General features: G+C 43.9%; 1 protein-coding gene across 1 annotated transcript; it reads left to right on the top strand.

Annotated features, from left to right (window-relative positions):
* Positions 1-371: 371 nt before the first annotated feature.
* On the top strand, positions 372-9,936 carry mri (BTB/POZ domain-containing protein mrityu). Its single transcript, XM_028311055.1, has 5 exons — positions 372-906; positions 3,385-3,581; positions 5,370-5,552; positions 7,851-7,921; positions 9,807-9,936. The coding sequence occupies exons 1-5, from the start codon at positions 540-542 to the stop codon at positions 9,934-9,936; spliced, it is 948 nt and encodes a 315-aa protein (XP_028166856.1). The 5' UTR covers positions 372-539.
* The last annotated feature ends 4,976 nt before the right edge of the window (positions 9,937-14,912 follow it).

Genomic DNA, 14,912 nt, shown 5'->3' with positions numbered 1-14,912 from the left:
AAGTAAATAGGTGTTGTACTTTGTTTTCCTATAATTTTTTAACCGAATATCGAAGTGTGCTTCACTTTTCAAGAAATAGTGGCTAAATAGTGTTTCCCTATGCCATATTTCAAACTTCAAATCCAATGCTGTTCAAATTATCGATAAATCTTTGTCGATAGTTTATCATGATGATCGATAATGTCTGCTTGCACCAACATCCAAGTTTGGCATCCATCTGTTGTGTGATTATTTTTCTTATCAGCATAGCAAGCATAGCATCGAATAGTATCGATACTATGAACAGTTCGGAAAAAAAATTGTTGTCTATCTATTTTATCGTACTCGTAGTGTGAAAGTTTGAGACTGTGAGATAATAACTGCACTATCATCGATACACGAGCAGCACTACCGTACCATATTTTCTGGAACTGTCATTCCAGTTGACGTCTTTTATTTCGCAAACAAAAATTTCCACGACGAAAACCACTGAATTGTCGAAGCCGCCGCGGCAACGTAGCGTCGATCGTGATGTGAGGGCTCGAGTTGAGCGAGCGCCTATGTCCGACTCGCAATTGCCAGGCCAAGAGGCCATGACTGATCAACGCAGACCATTTTTCTACCCTGACAGCAGTAGCGACACCGAAGAGTATAGGAGAGACGAGGACCGTCGCAAGCGTTTGTCTAAGCGGAACGGCCCTAACATCCGCGGGAGACTGCCGAATATGCCTCCCAAGAACCAGATTCCTAGCGCGCCTACTCCTTCGACTTCGTCTGCTCAGGACCCTCCAAGGAACGGACAGAAGTCGCAAATCCAGCTGTGTGACGATAGAATTACCCTGGTGGTGGACAACACCAGGTTTGTGGTGGATCCTGCACAGTTCACTGCCCATCCTAATACCATGTTGGGCAGAATGTTTAGTTCTGGTGAGTTGTTTTGTTTTTTCTTTACCAAATAAGAGTTTACTATCGCAAATAATGTGTGGAATTACAGTTTCAGGAGTATTTACCTACTGTTATTTATCATAAATTGTTTCGGAGGACCTGAAATACAAATTAACATTTTGAATTTGACATTTTTGCATGTATCTTCATGTAAAACGTAAGTTCAATGATGCCAACTCCGATAAATTCCATAAAATAAAGGGATTTAATCATATTCTGACAAAAAAAAACTCATTGTGGCTTCAAAACAATGTCAGCCATTGCTTTTTCAAACAATGGTGTAATTTAAATGCTAAATTGCATTATATTGTGTAATCTGACCATAAACAATGTTTTAATTAGGGCATAGTGTATTTGACATGATAACATGGTCAATATTGTCTGATAACCAATTATATTGTGTTTCTATTATGTCAGCATGAAGGCATGTTTAGCTAACCTATTGCACTTTAGTGACTGACGCCCGTATTTACAAACATTACCTACTATGAGGTCTCATAGTGCACGTGGACGCACAGGGTGACACACGAACCAATCACAGAGCCCTATTCAATGCTGTGTGTTCGATTTGCTGCTTTACTTAAGCAAGTATCTTTTTTAATACGGGCGTGAGTTTCTTGCGCTGCTTCTTCTCAGCACTGGCCCATTTATTGTCCCGAAGCAGTGGTAGGGTTAATAATGCGACGTTTAAAAGTGCTTTTTAAAAGCCTATTTGCAGAAATGAAATGAGTTTTATGATGTTTTTACTTTGGTGATTGACATTTGCTTTGTTTTCATTTAAGCAACTTTGTTACACATTTTCTTTGTCACAGAATTGTCTTAGTCATTAGATAAATTATAACTATGTACTAAAGAAGAGAATTAGTCAAACTTGTATTATGTTGGTCATTAATGTTTATTAACTGACTCCGCCAGAAGGAAGGTTATGTTTTTCGAGTGTGTGTGCATGTGCACGAGCGTGTGCGTGTGTGACGTTGTGTGGCTGAATTGATGATGATGATGATGCCTACTTTATAAGTTATAATGAAATTTCTAATCAAGTTAATTAATATGAAGCATACGATCTAATCAGAACGAATAAAATACAGTTATTTAATTGTTTATTTGTTAATTGTAACACGTTAAATATAATGATCTAATTAATTATAATAAAATTATAACACTGAATTTCTTTTGTGCTTATTGATGCATTAGAAAATGATTTCATCAATAGAAAGTTACATATTTCATAAGTGTTAAAGACTACTTTTTACCCAATTCTTTTGTTATTTTGTAACCAGCGGCCGCCCGCGACTTCGTACGCGTGGATCCCGTTTTATCCCCTTAGGGGTTGTATTTTGCAAAATCCCGTCTTAGTGAGCACCTACGTTCTAAAAGGAACCCCCATGCAAAATTTGAGACTCCTAGCACTTGTAGTTTCTGAGATTTCGTGATGAGTGAGTGAGTGAGTCAGTGACCTTTCGCTTTTTTATATAAAGATAAAAACTTAACCCTCTCAAATATTGATTTTCTATGACACATCCACTTCTGGGCAAGGCCTGCATTAGCTGAGTACTGTTAGTTAAGTGTGAGTCACTTGCTTTAGGCAAGTATTTATTGGTTTATAGGTGAAAGTTAACAGCAGCTTCTATGAGTCAGATAGGACATACTAATGTTTTCTCTAAATATGTTTGGATAGGCCTTGCCTCTCTGATTACTTTTCTATATTTTATTTACTAAATAACTTTGACTAAATTGACTGATTTTGATAAAGAAATATGAAACTGAAGTACCTACCTACCTATATTCTTTCAAATGTTTAATGACTGAGTTCTGAGCCCCGATTACGGTAACTTTTAACGTCTACAATCCAGACACGCTTCTCGATTCTGCGATACGATTGGTCAAAACAGCTGACGTACGCTGTTGAACGACCAATCGTATCGCAGAATCGAGAAGCGTGTCTGGATTGGAAACGTTAAAAGTTACCGTAATCGGGGCTCTGAGTTCAACTGAATACAGAGTTGTCTTAAAAATATATTTGAAATCCTACTATCCTACTAATCCTACTAATATTTAAAATGCGAAATCCTACTTCCTGTCCTACTAATATTATAAATGCGAAAGTTTGTGTGGATGTTTGGATGTTGACATGTTTGTTACTCTTTCACGAAAAAACTACTGAACGGATTTGAAAACTTTGAAACTTTACAGTATTATTGTTTATAACCCAGAATAACATATATGTATAGGCTATAATTTATGTAAGATCTGTGATAAAAGGTATTTCACGCGAGTGAAGCCGCGGGCAAAAGCTAATCTGTCTATAAAACTAATGGAGTTTTGCAGGACCCCACACGGAAAATTGCACGCCAACTGTATTGGAATAAAAATGACAATCGCCAACAGTGTGGTCTACCAAACACACTCCTGACGTCTTGCTAAACATCTAATATAACAGAGGCCTTGACTTTCCTTTAGGTCTGGACTTCACTCACACCAACGAGCGTGGCGAGTACGAAGTCGCCGAGGGCATCTCAGCGACAGTCTTCCGAGCCATCCTGGAGTACTACAGAGGAGGCACCATCCGCTGCCCGCCCACCGTGTCTGTTCAAGAGCTCAGGGAAGCCTGCGACTATCTGCTGGTGCCGTTTGACGCGAATACTGTTCGGTGCCAGGTCAGTCCAGTAGCTAATAGATCCCCATAGTAAACTAGGCCTTCACTAGTTCCAAGGAGCCAAGTCTCGGACTCATTCGTCGTCAAAATTACACGCCCGGTGCAAGCATCTAAACCTGCGCCCTTGTCTTCAGCCAGTCAAGTCTTTTCAGCTGTCTAGTGTCTGCTGATTCCTACTCCATACCATCCAAATAACCCCAAAACGCGAACAGCCTGGGCAGACTGCTGCAAGCTTCTGGCAGTGATGCTAGATATTTGGGCTTGTTGATCTACTATGCTCCTGTATTCCATAAGCACGTGCTGTGTCTTCTCGCTCCATGGAGCCTTTGCACTGTAGACTGTCTAGGTCTGTCACACCTATAATTGCTTCTTTAAGGGCAGTGTCTGGTTGTCGCTTGATGGCACTTTGGCTAGAAATTCCTCTCCTCTCGATATCATTAGCGCTTGATGCGAGGGCATCTCAGCGACAGTCTTCCGGGCCATCCAGATAGAAGGCCCCTTTAGTCAGGGGTTGAGGGAACCCTACGATTACATGCTAGTGCCGTTTGACGCCAATACTGTTCGGTGCCAGGTCAGTCAAGTAGCTAACAGCTCTCGTCATAGGTGATAGGAGATGTAGTGGCAGGAACGAGAGATAGAAGGCCCCTTTAGTCAGGGGTTGAGGGAAACCTGCGATTACATGCTAGTTCCGTTTGACGCCAATACTGTTCGGTGCCAGGTCAGTCCATGTCACCCCACCCGACATCCCAAAGAGCCAAGCCTTGCACTCAGTCGTCGTCAAAAGTAACTAACCTTATACACGCCTGGTGCAAGCTTCAATAACTGCGTCCTTCAGCTAGTCAGGTCTTTTCAGCTGTCGTTTGACGCCAACACAGTTCGCTGCCAGGTCAGTCAAGTAGCTAAGAGCTCTCGTGATAGGTTCCCCATTGTTAAACTAGCTGGGAATAGGACCCTTTACTCAATAGTTGAGGGAAATCTGCGACTACCTGCTGGTGCAGTTTGACGCCAATACTGTGCGTTGCCAGGTCAGTCAAGTAGCTAACAGCTCTCGTGATAGGTCCCCATAGTAGAAACTGGCGCTGGTTGCTGGCTACACAGGAGATATGGTGGCAGGAACGAGAGATAGAAGGCCCCTTTACTCAGGGGTTGAGGGAAGCTTGCGATTACATGCTGGAGCTTTTTAATGCGAATAATGTTCGGTGCCAGGTCAGTCCATGTCACCCCACCCGACATCCCAAAGGGAGTAAGCCTCGTACTCATTTTTCGTCCAAAGTAACTTGCCTTTTACTCGTCTGATACAAGCTTCTATACCTGCGCCCTTCTCTTCAGCCAGTCAGGTCTTTTCTGCAGTCTTGTGTCTGCTGGTTCGTGAGTCCCTTCCTACTCCACACAACCTAGACTACTCCAAAACGCGAGCAGCCTATCTAGGCTGCTGTAGGCCCGGCAGTGATGCTGAAGATTGAAGTATTTTTGGCCTGATCATCTACTACTACTGCTTTTTATAAGCCCATGCTGTGGTGTTCCTTCTGTTTCCATGCAACTTCTGCATAGTGGGCTGACTGTTGCACCTTGAATAGGTGTTGGAGATTACCTCGTTCTTGCGTGCCATAAGCATGAGCTGTGGTGTTCCTTCTGTCTCCATTCAGCCTCTGCACAATAAGTTGTCTTTAACACTTACAAGCACCTTGTTTAATGGACGTGCACTTTTGACATTAATGGTTTCTAAAGGCTACAATGGTTTCCAAAAGCTAAAGCTTTTGTACTTTAATGCCTTTTACTTCTATTCCAGAACCTCCGCGGCCTCCTCCACGAGTTATCCAACGAAGGTGCCCGCCGCCAATTCGAATCGTTCCTCGAGCGTCTGATCCTACCCCTGATGGTGGAGTCGGCCGAGCGCGGCGACCGCGAGTGCCACGTGGTGGTGCTGCTCGACGACGACTCGGTGGAGTGGGACGAGGAGTACCCGCCGCAGATGGGCGACGAGTACAGCCAGACCGTGCTGTCCACGCCGCTGTATAGGTTCTTCAAGTACATCGAGAACAGGTCGGTATTCTGGAGAGAATAGGGTTGATTTTCTTTTGATTGTTCCCTAGGTCTATTGCGGGACAAAATTCGCGCTCTTCGGTTTGTGGAGAAAAGGTGTCTATCCCGCGATCTTCTTACCTGATGCAACTTTTCCTCCTTGTGTGCAGAATCACTTGTCGCAAGCAACCAACTCTGTGATGCTAAGTGAAAGGCGACCAAATTGATAGCTGTCTGATATAATGCTTTATGTGCTACTGATCCTCCTCCCCCAAGTAACTAAAAGGGGACTACTGCTGGACAAAGGCTTCTCTAAAGATTTCTACAACGACCGGTCATGCACTGTCCGTATTCACGCGCTCCCGTGATGTTACTCCTTCTTACCACAATGGGGAAACTCTTGCTCCTGCATCTCACTAGATAGTAATGATGTGTGGTGGTTGGGTCGAAGGCGGAAACTGTCTATCTTGCCTCCCATTGCTGCCACATTTCCATGACTACTGGGAACCGAAGCCAGTCCTTCCTCGATCTGATCCTGCCTGATGGTGGAGTCGGCCGAGCGCGGCGACCGCGAGTGCCACGTGGTGGTGCTGCTCGACGACGACTCGGTGGAGTGGGACGAGGAGTACCCGCCGCAGATGGGCGACGAGTACAGCCAGACCGTGCTGTCCACGCCGCTGTATAGGTTCTTCAAGTACATCGAGAACAGGTCGGTATTCTGTAGAGAATAGAGTTCAATTTCCTGTGTTCCTCCTCTTAGCTGAAAGTCGTCTATTGCTGAACAAAGGTCAAGCTCCACACTCTTCTTTTTCATGGAGAATAGGTGACTATCTTGATGGGATTAGAGTTGAATAGCCTGTGCTCCTTCTCTTAGCAGAAAACCTCGGAGTGTCCTTTATAGATGGGCGACGAGTACAGCCAGACCGTGCTGTCCACGCCGCTGTATAGGTTCTTCAAGTATATTGAAAACAGGTGCGTATTCTGAAGGGAATAGAGTTCAATTTCCTGTGCTCCTTTTTTAAGCTTTAAGGCGTTTATTGGATGAGAAAGGTCTCGCTCTTTGCTTATTTTTCGTGTAGAACAGGTGACTTATCTTGAAGGGAATAGAGTTGAATTTCCTCTGATTCTTCCCTAGGTCTACAGGCGTCTATTGCTGGACAAAGGTCGCGCTCTTCGCTTGTTTTTCGTAGAGAACAGGTGACTATCTTTATGGGAATAGAGTTGAATATCCTGTGTTCCTTCTTTTGGCAGAAAAACTCGGAGTGTCCATTATAGATGGGCGACGAGTACCTCTAGAAAGACTTAGGAGTATTCTCGCAGATGGGCGACGAGTACAGCCAGACCGTGCTGTCCACGCCGCTGTACAGGTTCTTCAAGTATATTGAAAACAGGTGCGTGTGCTGAAGAGAATAGAGTTGATTTTCCTGTGATCCTCCTTTAGGCTGAAAGGCGTCTACTGCTGAACTAAGGTCAAGCTCCACACTCTTCTTTTTCATGGAGAATAGGTGACTATCTTGAAGGGAATAGAGTTGAATATCCTGTGCTCCTTCTCTAAGCCAAAAGTCTTCTCGGAGTGTCCTTTATAGATGGGCGACGAGTACAGCCAGACCGTGCTCTCCACGCCTCTCTACAGGTTCTTCAAGTACATCGAGAACAGGTCGGTATTCTGTAGAGAATAGAGTTCAATATCCTGAGATCCTTCTCTAAGACGGAAGGCTAATTTCCTGTGACTCTTCTCAAAATCGAAGGACTTAGGAGTATCCTCCTTGTTCTTCAAGTACATCGAGAACAGGTGCGTGTGCTGAAGGGAATACGGTTGAATTTCCTGTGATTGTTCCCTAGGTCTAAAGGCGTCTATTGCTGGACAAAGGTCGCGCTCTTCACTTGTTTTTCGTTGAGAACAGGTGACTTATCTTGAAGGGAATACAGTTGAATTTCCTCTGATCCTTCTTATATCCGAAAGACTTCTAAGAGTGTCTTTTGTAGATGGGAGATGAGTACAGCCAGACCGTGCTGTCCACGCCGCTTATAGGTTCTTCAAATACATCGAGAACAGGTCGGTATTCTGTAGAGAATAGAGTTCATTTTCCTGTGCTCCTTTTTTAGGTTTTAAGGCGTTTATTGGATGACAAAGGTCTCGCTCTTCGCTTGTTTTTCGTAGAAAACAGGTGACTATCGTCAAGGGAATAGAGTTGAATATCCTGTGTTCCTTCTCTTAGCAGAAAGACTTCAAGATTGCCTTTTGCAGATGGGCGACGAGTACAGCCAGACCGTGCTGTCCACGCCGCTGTATAGGTTCTTCAAATACATTGAAAATAGGTCAGTATTTTGAAAACAATAGGGTTGCATTTCCTGTGACACTCCTCTAGGTTTAAAGACGTCTATTGCTGGACAAAGGTCGCGCTCTTCACTTGTTTTTCGTGGAGAACAGGTGACTTATCTTGAAGGGAATAGAGTTGAATATCCTCTGATCCTTCTTCAATACGAAAGACTTCTCGGAGTGTCCATTATAGATGGGCGACGAGTACAGCCAGACCGTGCTGTCCACGCCGCTGTATAGGTTCTTCAAGTACATCGAGAACAGGTCCGTATGCTGAAGAGAATAGAGTTCAATATCCTGTGAAACTTTCCTAGAGTTAAAGGTCTTTATTACTGGATAAAAGTCGCGTTCTTCGCTTGTTTTTCGTAGAGAACAAGTGACTTAATCTTCAAAGGAATAGAGTTGAATATCCTGTGCTCCTTCTCTTGGCAGAAATACTTCTAAGAGTGCCTTTTGAAGGGAATAGAGTTGAATATCCTGTGCTGCTTCTCTAAGCCAAAAGTCTTTTCGGAGTGTCCTTTATAGATGGGCGACGAGTACAGCCAGACCGTGCTCTCCACGCCTCTCTACAGGTTCTTCAAGTACATCGAGAACAGGTCGGTATTCTGTAGAGAATAGAGTTCAATTTCCTGTGTTCTTCCTCTTAGCTGAAAGACGTCTATTGCTGGACAAACAAAGGTCGCGCTCTTCGCTTGTTTTTCGTAGAGATCAGGTGACTTATCTTGAAGGGAATACAGTTGAATTTCCTCTAATCCTTCTTCAATACGAAAAACTTCTAAGAGTGTCTTTTGTAGATGGGAGATGAGTACAGCCAGACCGTGCTGTGCACGCCGCTCTACAGGTTCTTCAAATACATCGAAAACAGGTGCGTATGCTGAAGGGAATAGAGTTGAATTTCCTGTGATTGTGTTCCTTCTCTAAGGTGAAAGTCGTTTGTTGCTGGACAAAGGTCACTTCTTTGTGGTGGAGAACAAACAGGTGAGTGATCCTTCTCCAATCTGGAAGACGTCTACTGCTGGATGTAAGCTGAACAAGGACCGTTCTTACGCTGCAAGCAGCGAAAGAACTCCAAAACACACACAGATCACAGCAAACGTCATCTGCGACCTTCCGTCTCCTTTTTTTCCTCTTTCTTTAACTGTGGAAGAAATATGCGAACATTAGGACTCTCGCCGTCTAACTAGCGTGAGCAGACTGAGAGACTGAGGCTAGTTGGATCAGGCCGATTGTAGGAACTGACAGACCTTCAGCTGCCAAAACACACCCTCTCAGCATTGTGGAGAAATGACCCTTGTGGGAATCCTTCCTTGAGCGGATGAAATGATGTATGTTGATTCCGCCGAAGGCAGAAACTGTCTATCTTGCCTCCCATTGCTGCCACACTTTCATGACTACTGGGAATCGAAGCCAGTCCTTCCTCGATCTGATCCTGCACCTGATGGTGGCATTCCTCTAGGCATAAAGGAGTTTATTAGGTGATTGCTGCATAAAGGTCACAGTCTTCGCTTGTTTTTCGTAGAGAACAGGTGTCTATCCTGAAGATAAGCTAGAATGTTCTCTGATCATCCTATAGGCTGAAAGACGTCTACTGCTAGACTTACACAAGACAACAACCGTTCTTGCGTTGCCTGCATCTAAGTGCTGCTTACGACTGTTACTTATTAATTTTAATAAACTAATCTTAGAACCAGCACTCTAGCCAAACCACTGAGGTGATTGTAGTACTGGTTTGTTCGTTTCTTTAACAAAAATTTGTCCACTGCTGGACAAAGGCCTCCCCAAGAATTTCCACAACAAATGATCTTGCACTGCTCGCATCCAGGCTCTCCTCGTGACTGCTTCTTACTTTACTTATTGATTAATAATGAACTTATTGTTTTCCAGAGACGTGGCAAAGCAAGTGATGAAAGAGCGCGGGCTGAAGAAGATACGTCTTGGAGTGGAAGGCTATCCTACTTATAAGGAGAAAGTGCGCAAGCGGCCTGGCGGACGCGCGGAGGTAATATTGTTTTAATATTATTTTCTTTTACTTCGAAAAAAAAATATTGTTAATAAAGAAAAACTTAATTAATTAGCCACAAAGTTTTTACTAATGACTATTTTATTTGAAGAGGCAGACAGAATGCAGAAAACAAAATTATGTTTTAACCTGACTGAGTTTGTTGCGGCGCTTTTTTTCAGAACTTGCCAAATGTTTGTCTCGAAGCGCTGGTAGGGCAAAAAAAGAATGAGACATGTATAGGCTCCTTAAGAGCATTTGACGATTTGCAAGAATTAATTTAATTAGTGTAAACAAATAAAGAAAATTTTGATTTGATTTGATTGAACCTGTTGTCAAATCAGTAACTCTCAGAGTAGACCTTAATAAATGAAGAGTGTCTATTCAAAAGGGGATATTTACATTTTTATTATTTATTAAACTGAGTATGCAGCCTTGTTCTTAGTGCTGAATACTCACTTTCGTCACTTGAATCTTAATCAAAACGGGATATTCTCCCAAGTAAAGCAGCTTCAAATATGAGTGTTCATTTCAGAACAGGATATTTACACTTACAAAATTAAAAAAATAATAGTTATTTTTCATTTCATAACAAGAGAGGATATTTACAATACAAATATTTACACTATACCAATTAGCCGTTTCAAAACGGGATATTTACTTTTACATAGGGTTTTATTTCCTTTAACTTTATGCCTTAGGATTTATTTTTAGACATTTTACTCTGTAGAACGGAACACAAAATTNGCTTTAGGGTTTATTTTTAGACATTTTACTCTGTAGAACGGAACGCAAAATTAACGTAAAACGGAATCTATGTTGAGTGATTGTCTGACACCTGATATTGGACAAATCAGGATTTGAATGTCTAATAATTAAAAAAATATAATTCTGTTTAGTAAGGTCTTTAATTTTGGTCATTATTATTATTAAAAAAAAAGAATAATCTGTGTTTTATCAGACCTGCCCCCCTAGACAAAACGCACTTTTTGATCGAATCGAAAATAGAATCCGTCAAAACTCCATACAAAAAAGGGGCTTTTCGACCACTTTTCGACTGGTTTGCGATTATAATTTGCACTTTGTCTAGACCCGNGTCATATTTTTGGCAAAAAGTGTAGTTAGAACACTGTAATGAAATAGTTTCATAAAAGAAATAATGCTTTTCGGTAGGTCTGTAAATATTTCCCATATAAGTATTTCCCATTTTGTGAAAAATAAGATAGAATGTAGGTATCCCCTTTTGAAAAGACACTCCTCAATTGTAAGTTGTCATTTCGAGAAGTTGGCATTTTGAGAAGTTGGCATTTCGAGAAGTTGGCATTTCTGCGAAGTTGTCATTTTGCGAGCGGTTGGCATTTTGAGAAGTTGGCATTCTGAGCACAAACGCTAGTCCAAGTCGGGATATTTGTGGAGGATGAAGTTCTATGCCGGCAAAGGGCATGAAATGTCTTTTGACGATAGCGACGGAAATGAGCCAGAGGGTGCCGCCAGCAAGATTGTTTTTTATCTTGTTAGGCCATTATTAAATCGGGGGCACACTCTGGTAATGGATCATTTTTACAACAGCCCTTTGCTGTCGAGAGCATTGAAACAAAAATACAAAACGGACACAATGGGCACATTGCGCCTTAACCGCGAATTTGTTCCCAACAGCCTCCAATCCAAGACCACAGCGAACATGGGCACTGGGGAAGTGGCTTTTAGCCAAACGAGGGACATTACGATAGTAGTCTGGAAAGAGTCTAACGTAGTTGTCCCTCATATCAACATACCATGCAGCAAAAGTCGGCGGAAAGAAAAGTATGGAAAATATAAATACAAGCCCGAAGTTGTACTAGATTATAACCTCTCCATGGGTGGGGTTGACAAAAAAGACCAGCTACTTAAAAAAATACGATATTAGTACTATAAAATCCTTTGTTTTTCTTGTATTAATCACAGATTCTCTCAATGTATGTTAAAAATAACACCACATCTTACTGCTATAAAACTAAAAATTTCGTTTACTGCCATTTTGGTAAAACTGGATGTTACTGCCTTTGCATCTATCTATGACGTTAAAGAAGAAAATAAAAACGTTAAATGAAAAGATACGGAGACAAAATAAAAAGTTAGCACATTTCTCTAACATAATTAAGGATCTTCAGGAAATAAAATTTATAAATGCTGATGAAAGCATCGTATTAGAAGAAAGTGCAGTGCCAAAAGATTTTTTGAAGAGGCAAATTAATAAAACTAAAGGATTACCTAAGGAGGTTACCTAATGCGAAAAAGTATTCTGAAGTCAGCAGGAAATTTGCACTTACCCTTCACTTAAACGTATAATACTTATTTGCCACATCCTAGAACGCTAAGCAAATGGTATCAAACATTAAACGCAGAACCTGGATTCACCAAAGGAGCTTTAGTCTGGGACTCAATGGAATGCATGCCATCACGTGATCGAAATTTCCTCTAGTCTAATGAGTCAAGACGAGCCCGTGACAATCGCCTCGACAGACCGAGTAGTTGTGAGACATCAACAGCGAGCTCCGAAACCTTTACCGCAGGATCAGATACTCTTACAGCAGGGTCAGATACACTTACAGCAGGGTCAGACACACTGGGGTGCGATGGTGAGGGACCTCCCCGTGGTGCATCAACGTCCGCGTGCTCTGTCACGCGGGCGGCTGACTCCTCACCGGCGCGGCAGGTCGCGTCAACTCGGCGGGCCTGTCGGGCAACCCGTAACCCCCCAACGGAGGGGGGCCGGGGGCCCCGGCTACGGAAGTCGGGGTCAAGACAAGGAAAAGTCTATAAAACCCCTAATCCCAAGGTCTGGCGGGGGCCGAGGGGACGAATGGCTAGAGGGTATCTAGTTGCTACCCCGTCGTGGAGCGAGGGTGGGGCAGCTGCGCCCGCAAGCAGAGTATATGACATGGACACAAATAAAACTAAACTACCGTGGACCGCATCAAACGCCTGGGATTGAAGGTGGCGCTAAACAAGTCCGAAGCAATATGCTTCCACGGGCCTCGTAGAACACCGCCGGCGGGGGCGGAGATCATGGTGGGTGGCGTATCCATCGGTGTCGGGTCGACCATGAAATACCTGGGATTGGTCCTCGACAGCCGATGGAACTTTAAGGCCCACTTCCGATATCTCGCTCCCAAACTGACGAGGACGGCAGCGGCACTGTGCCGCATAATGCCAAATCTGGGTGGTCCGCACACTGGTTGTCGTCGTCTCTTCGCCGTAGTTATACGCTCCATGGCGTTGTACGGCGCGCCCATATGGGTGGACGCCCTCGGAAGAGAGAACTTGACAGCACTCAGGATCAGGAGGCCACAGCGAGTCATGGCTGTGAGGATTGTGCGTGCCTACTGCACGGTGTCGCGAGAAGCTGCCTGTGCGCTTGCGGGCACCCCTCCATGGGAGCTTGAAGCCAAAGTGCTGGCTGAGGTGTACCATCACACTGCCGCCGCAAAGCGCAGCGGAAACCCGCCAGCACCGCGGGAAATAGGCTAGTTTCCTAAAAAAATCTTTTTAGTCCGTCATGTTTAATATCAAAAAATATTGGACACATATTTTTTTATTTGTCAATCTAACAAATAATATTACATAGTTATGGTGCGTTGAAGTTCCGCACGACGTCACAACGTGCGGCACTTTTATGCAAGTATTGACGTCACGGGCCTCTTCTTATGAACTTTGGCGCGCTCTATCTCTTTAAATTTTCATTAGTTTGAAAAAGTGAAAAATACGTGTAGAGTATTTTTTGATAAGTTGACTGACGGACTAATTAAAACTCTTGCTTTTTGACCCAGGAAACATCGCTATTGAGCACTGGAGGGAGGAGGCCCGCAACGAGATCAGAGACGAGTGGTCGGCCCGTCTGACGGAGCCCAGCGCGGGTCACCGGACGGTCGACGCACTGCAGCCCTATCTGAGAGAATGGGTCGAGAGGCGCGGCGGATCTCTCACGTATCGGATGGTGCAGGTGCTGACCGGGCACGGTTGCTTTGGACGATACCTGCACAGAATCGGTCGTGAGAGATCTGCCGTCTGCCACCATTGTGGCGAACCGGAAGATACGGCAGAGCACACGCTCGAAGTGTGTACTGCGTGGGCGCCGCACAGAGCCACGCTCCGTGCGGCCATAGGATCGGACGTGACACTGCCGGCGCTAGTTAGTGCTATCGTCAGCAGCCCTACCGGATTTGACGCTGTCAGAACCTACTGCGAAGTGGTGATGGCAACCAAAGAGGAGAGCGAGCGAGAGAGGGAGGAGGATCCCCTCGCTGACCCTGCTCGCCGCAGAAGAGTGGGTCGTAGGCGGCGTGCATTTGCGCGTCGTCCTTAGTCTAGTCGGTCTATTGACCACTTCTAGTCATAGAGTAGGATATCCGGTAGTCAGCAGTCAGGCTCTCTACACCTGGCTGCTGGCACCACCTGTATATATATTTGTATATATACGGATTGTTGTAAATATTTTTGTACAGTGTATAGTGTAAATACATATTTTGTACAAATTGTAAATAGTCTCCAAGGGTCATAGGCAGATTCCCCGAATCTAGCCTCCGAGTAGGAGCGGTCAACACCGATGGGCTTGCATTGGCAGGCAAACTGTGCTGTAGGGGCATCCGGGAAAGGTTCGCTACACCGGCGCCCCCTACACGCAGCAAGATGGAGACTGGTGGAAGTTTTTAGTGGGTAGGCCCCACCCTTCTGGCGAGGAGAGCCTCACATAACCCGCCGCCTGACCCAGCGGCGGGTATGCAGTAATGCATTTTTTACCATCTAAAAAAAAAAAGGGTCAGACACACTTACAGCTTCAGATAATTTTAGCGACATCTCAGATAATGAAATTATTGAGCATGAAGTTCCAATTCACGCAGAGCAATACAGTCCGTAGCTATTGGGTATGTGTAATTTTGAGGACTATTGTTTTAATTAGCGTACTAATTTATTTGATTTGTGTTATGTCTGAAGAAATTATGAGGATTTAA

This window comes from Ostrinia furnacalis, unplaced genomic scaffold (assembly GCF_004193835.3).
Source record: "Ostrinia furnacalis isolate ACB-3 unplaced genomic scaffold, ASM419383v2 OfSCF0216, whole genome shotgun sequence".
In the NCBI taxonomy this organism is placed as follows: Eukaryota; Metazoa; Arthropoda; class Insecta; order Lepidoptera; family Crambidae; genus Ostrinia; species Ostrinia furnacalis.
This window is presented reverse-complemented; position numbering and strand designations above follow the sequence as displayed.

Excerpts from the sequence above, each read along its gene's own strand:
- mri (XM_028311055.1), top strand. The coding sequence starts at position 540 with ATGTCCGACTCGCAATTGCCAGGCCAAGAGGCCATGACTGATCAACGC. Across the intron at positions 3,582-5,369 it reads CGAATACTGTTCGGTGCCAG|AACCTCCGCGGCCTCCTCCA; the intron begins GTCAGTCCAGTA and ends CTTCTATTCCAG. Across the intron at positions 7,922-9,806 it reads TTCAAATACATTGAAAATAG|AGACGTGGCAAAGCAAGTGA; the intron begins GTCAGTATTTTG and ends ATTGTTTTCCAG.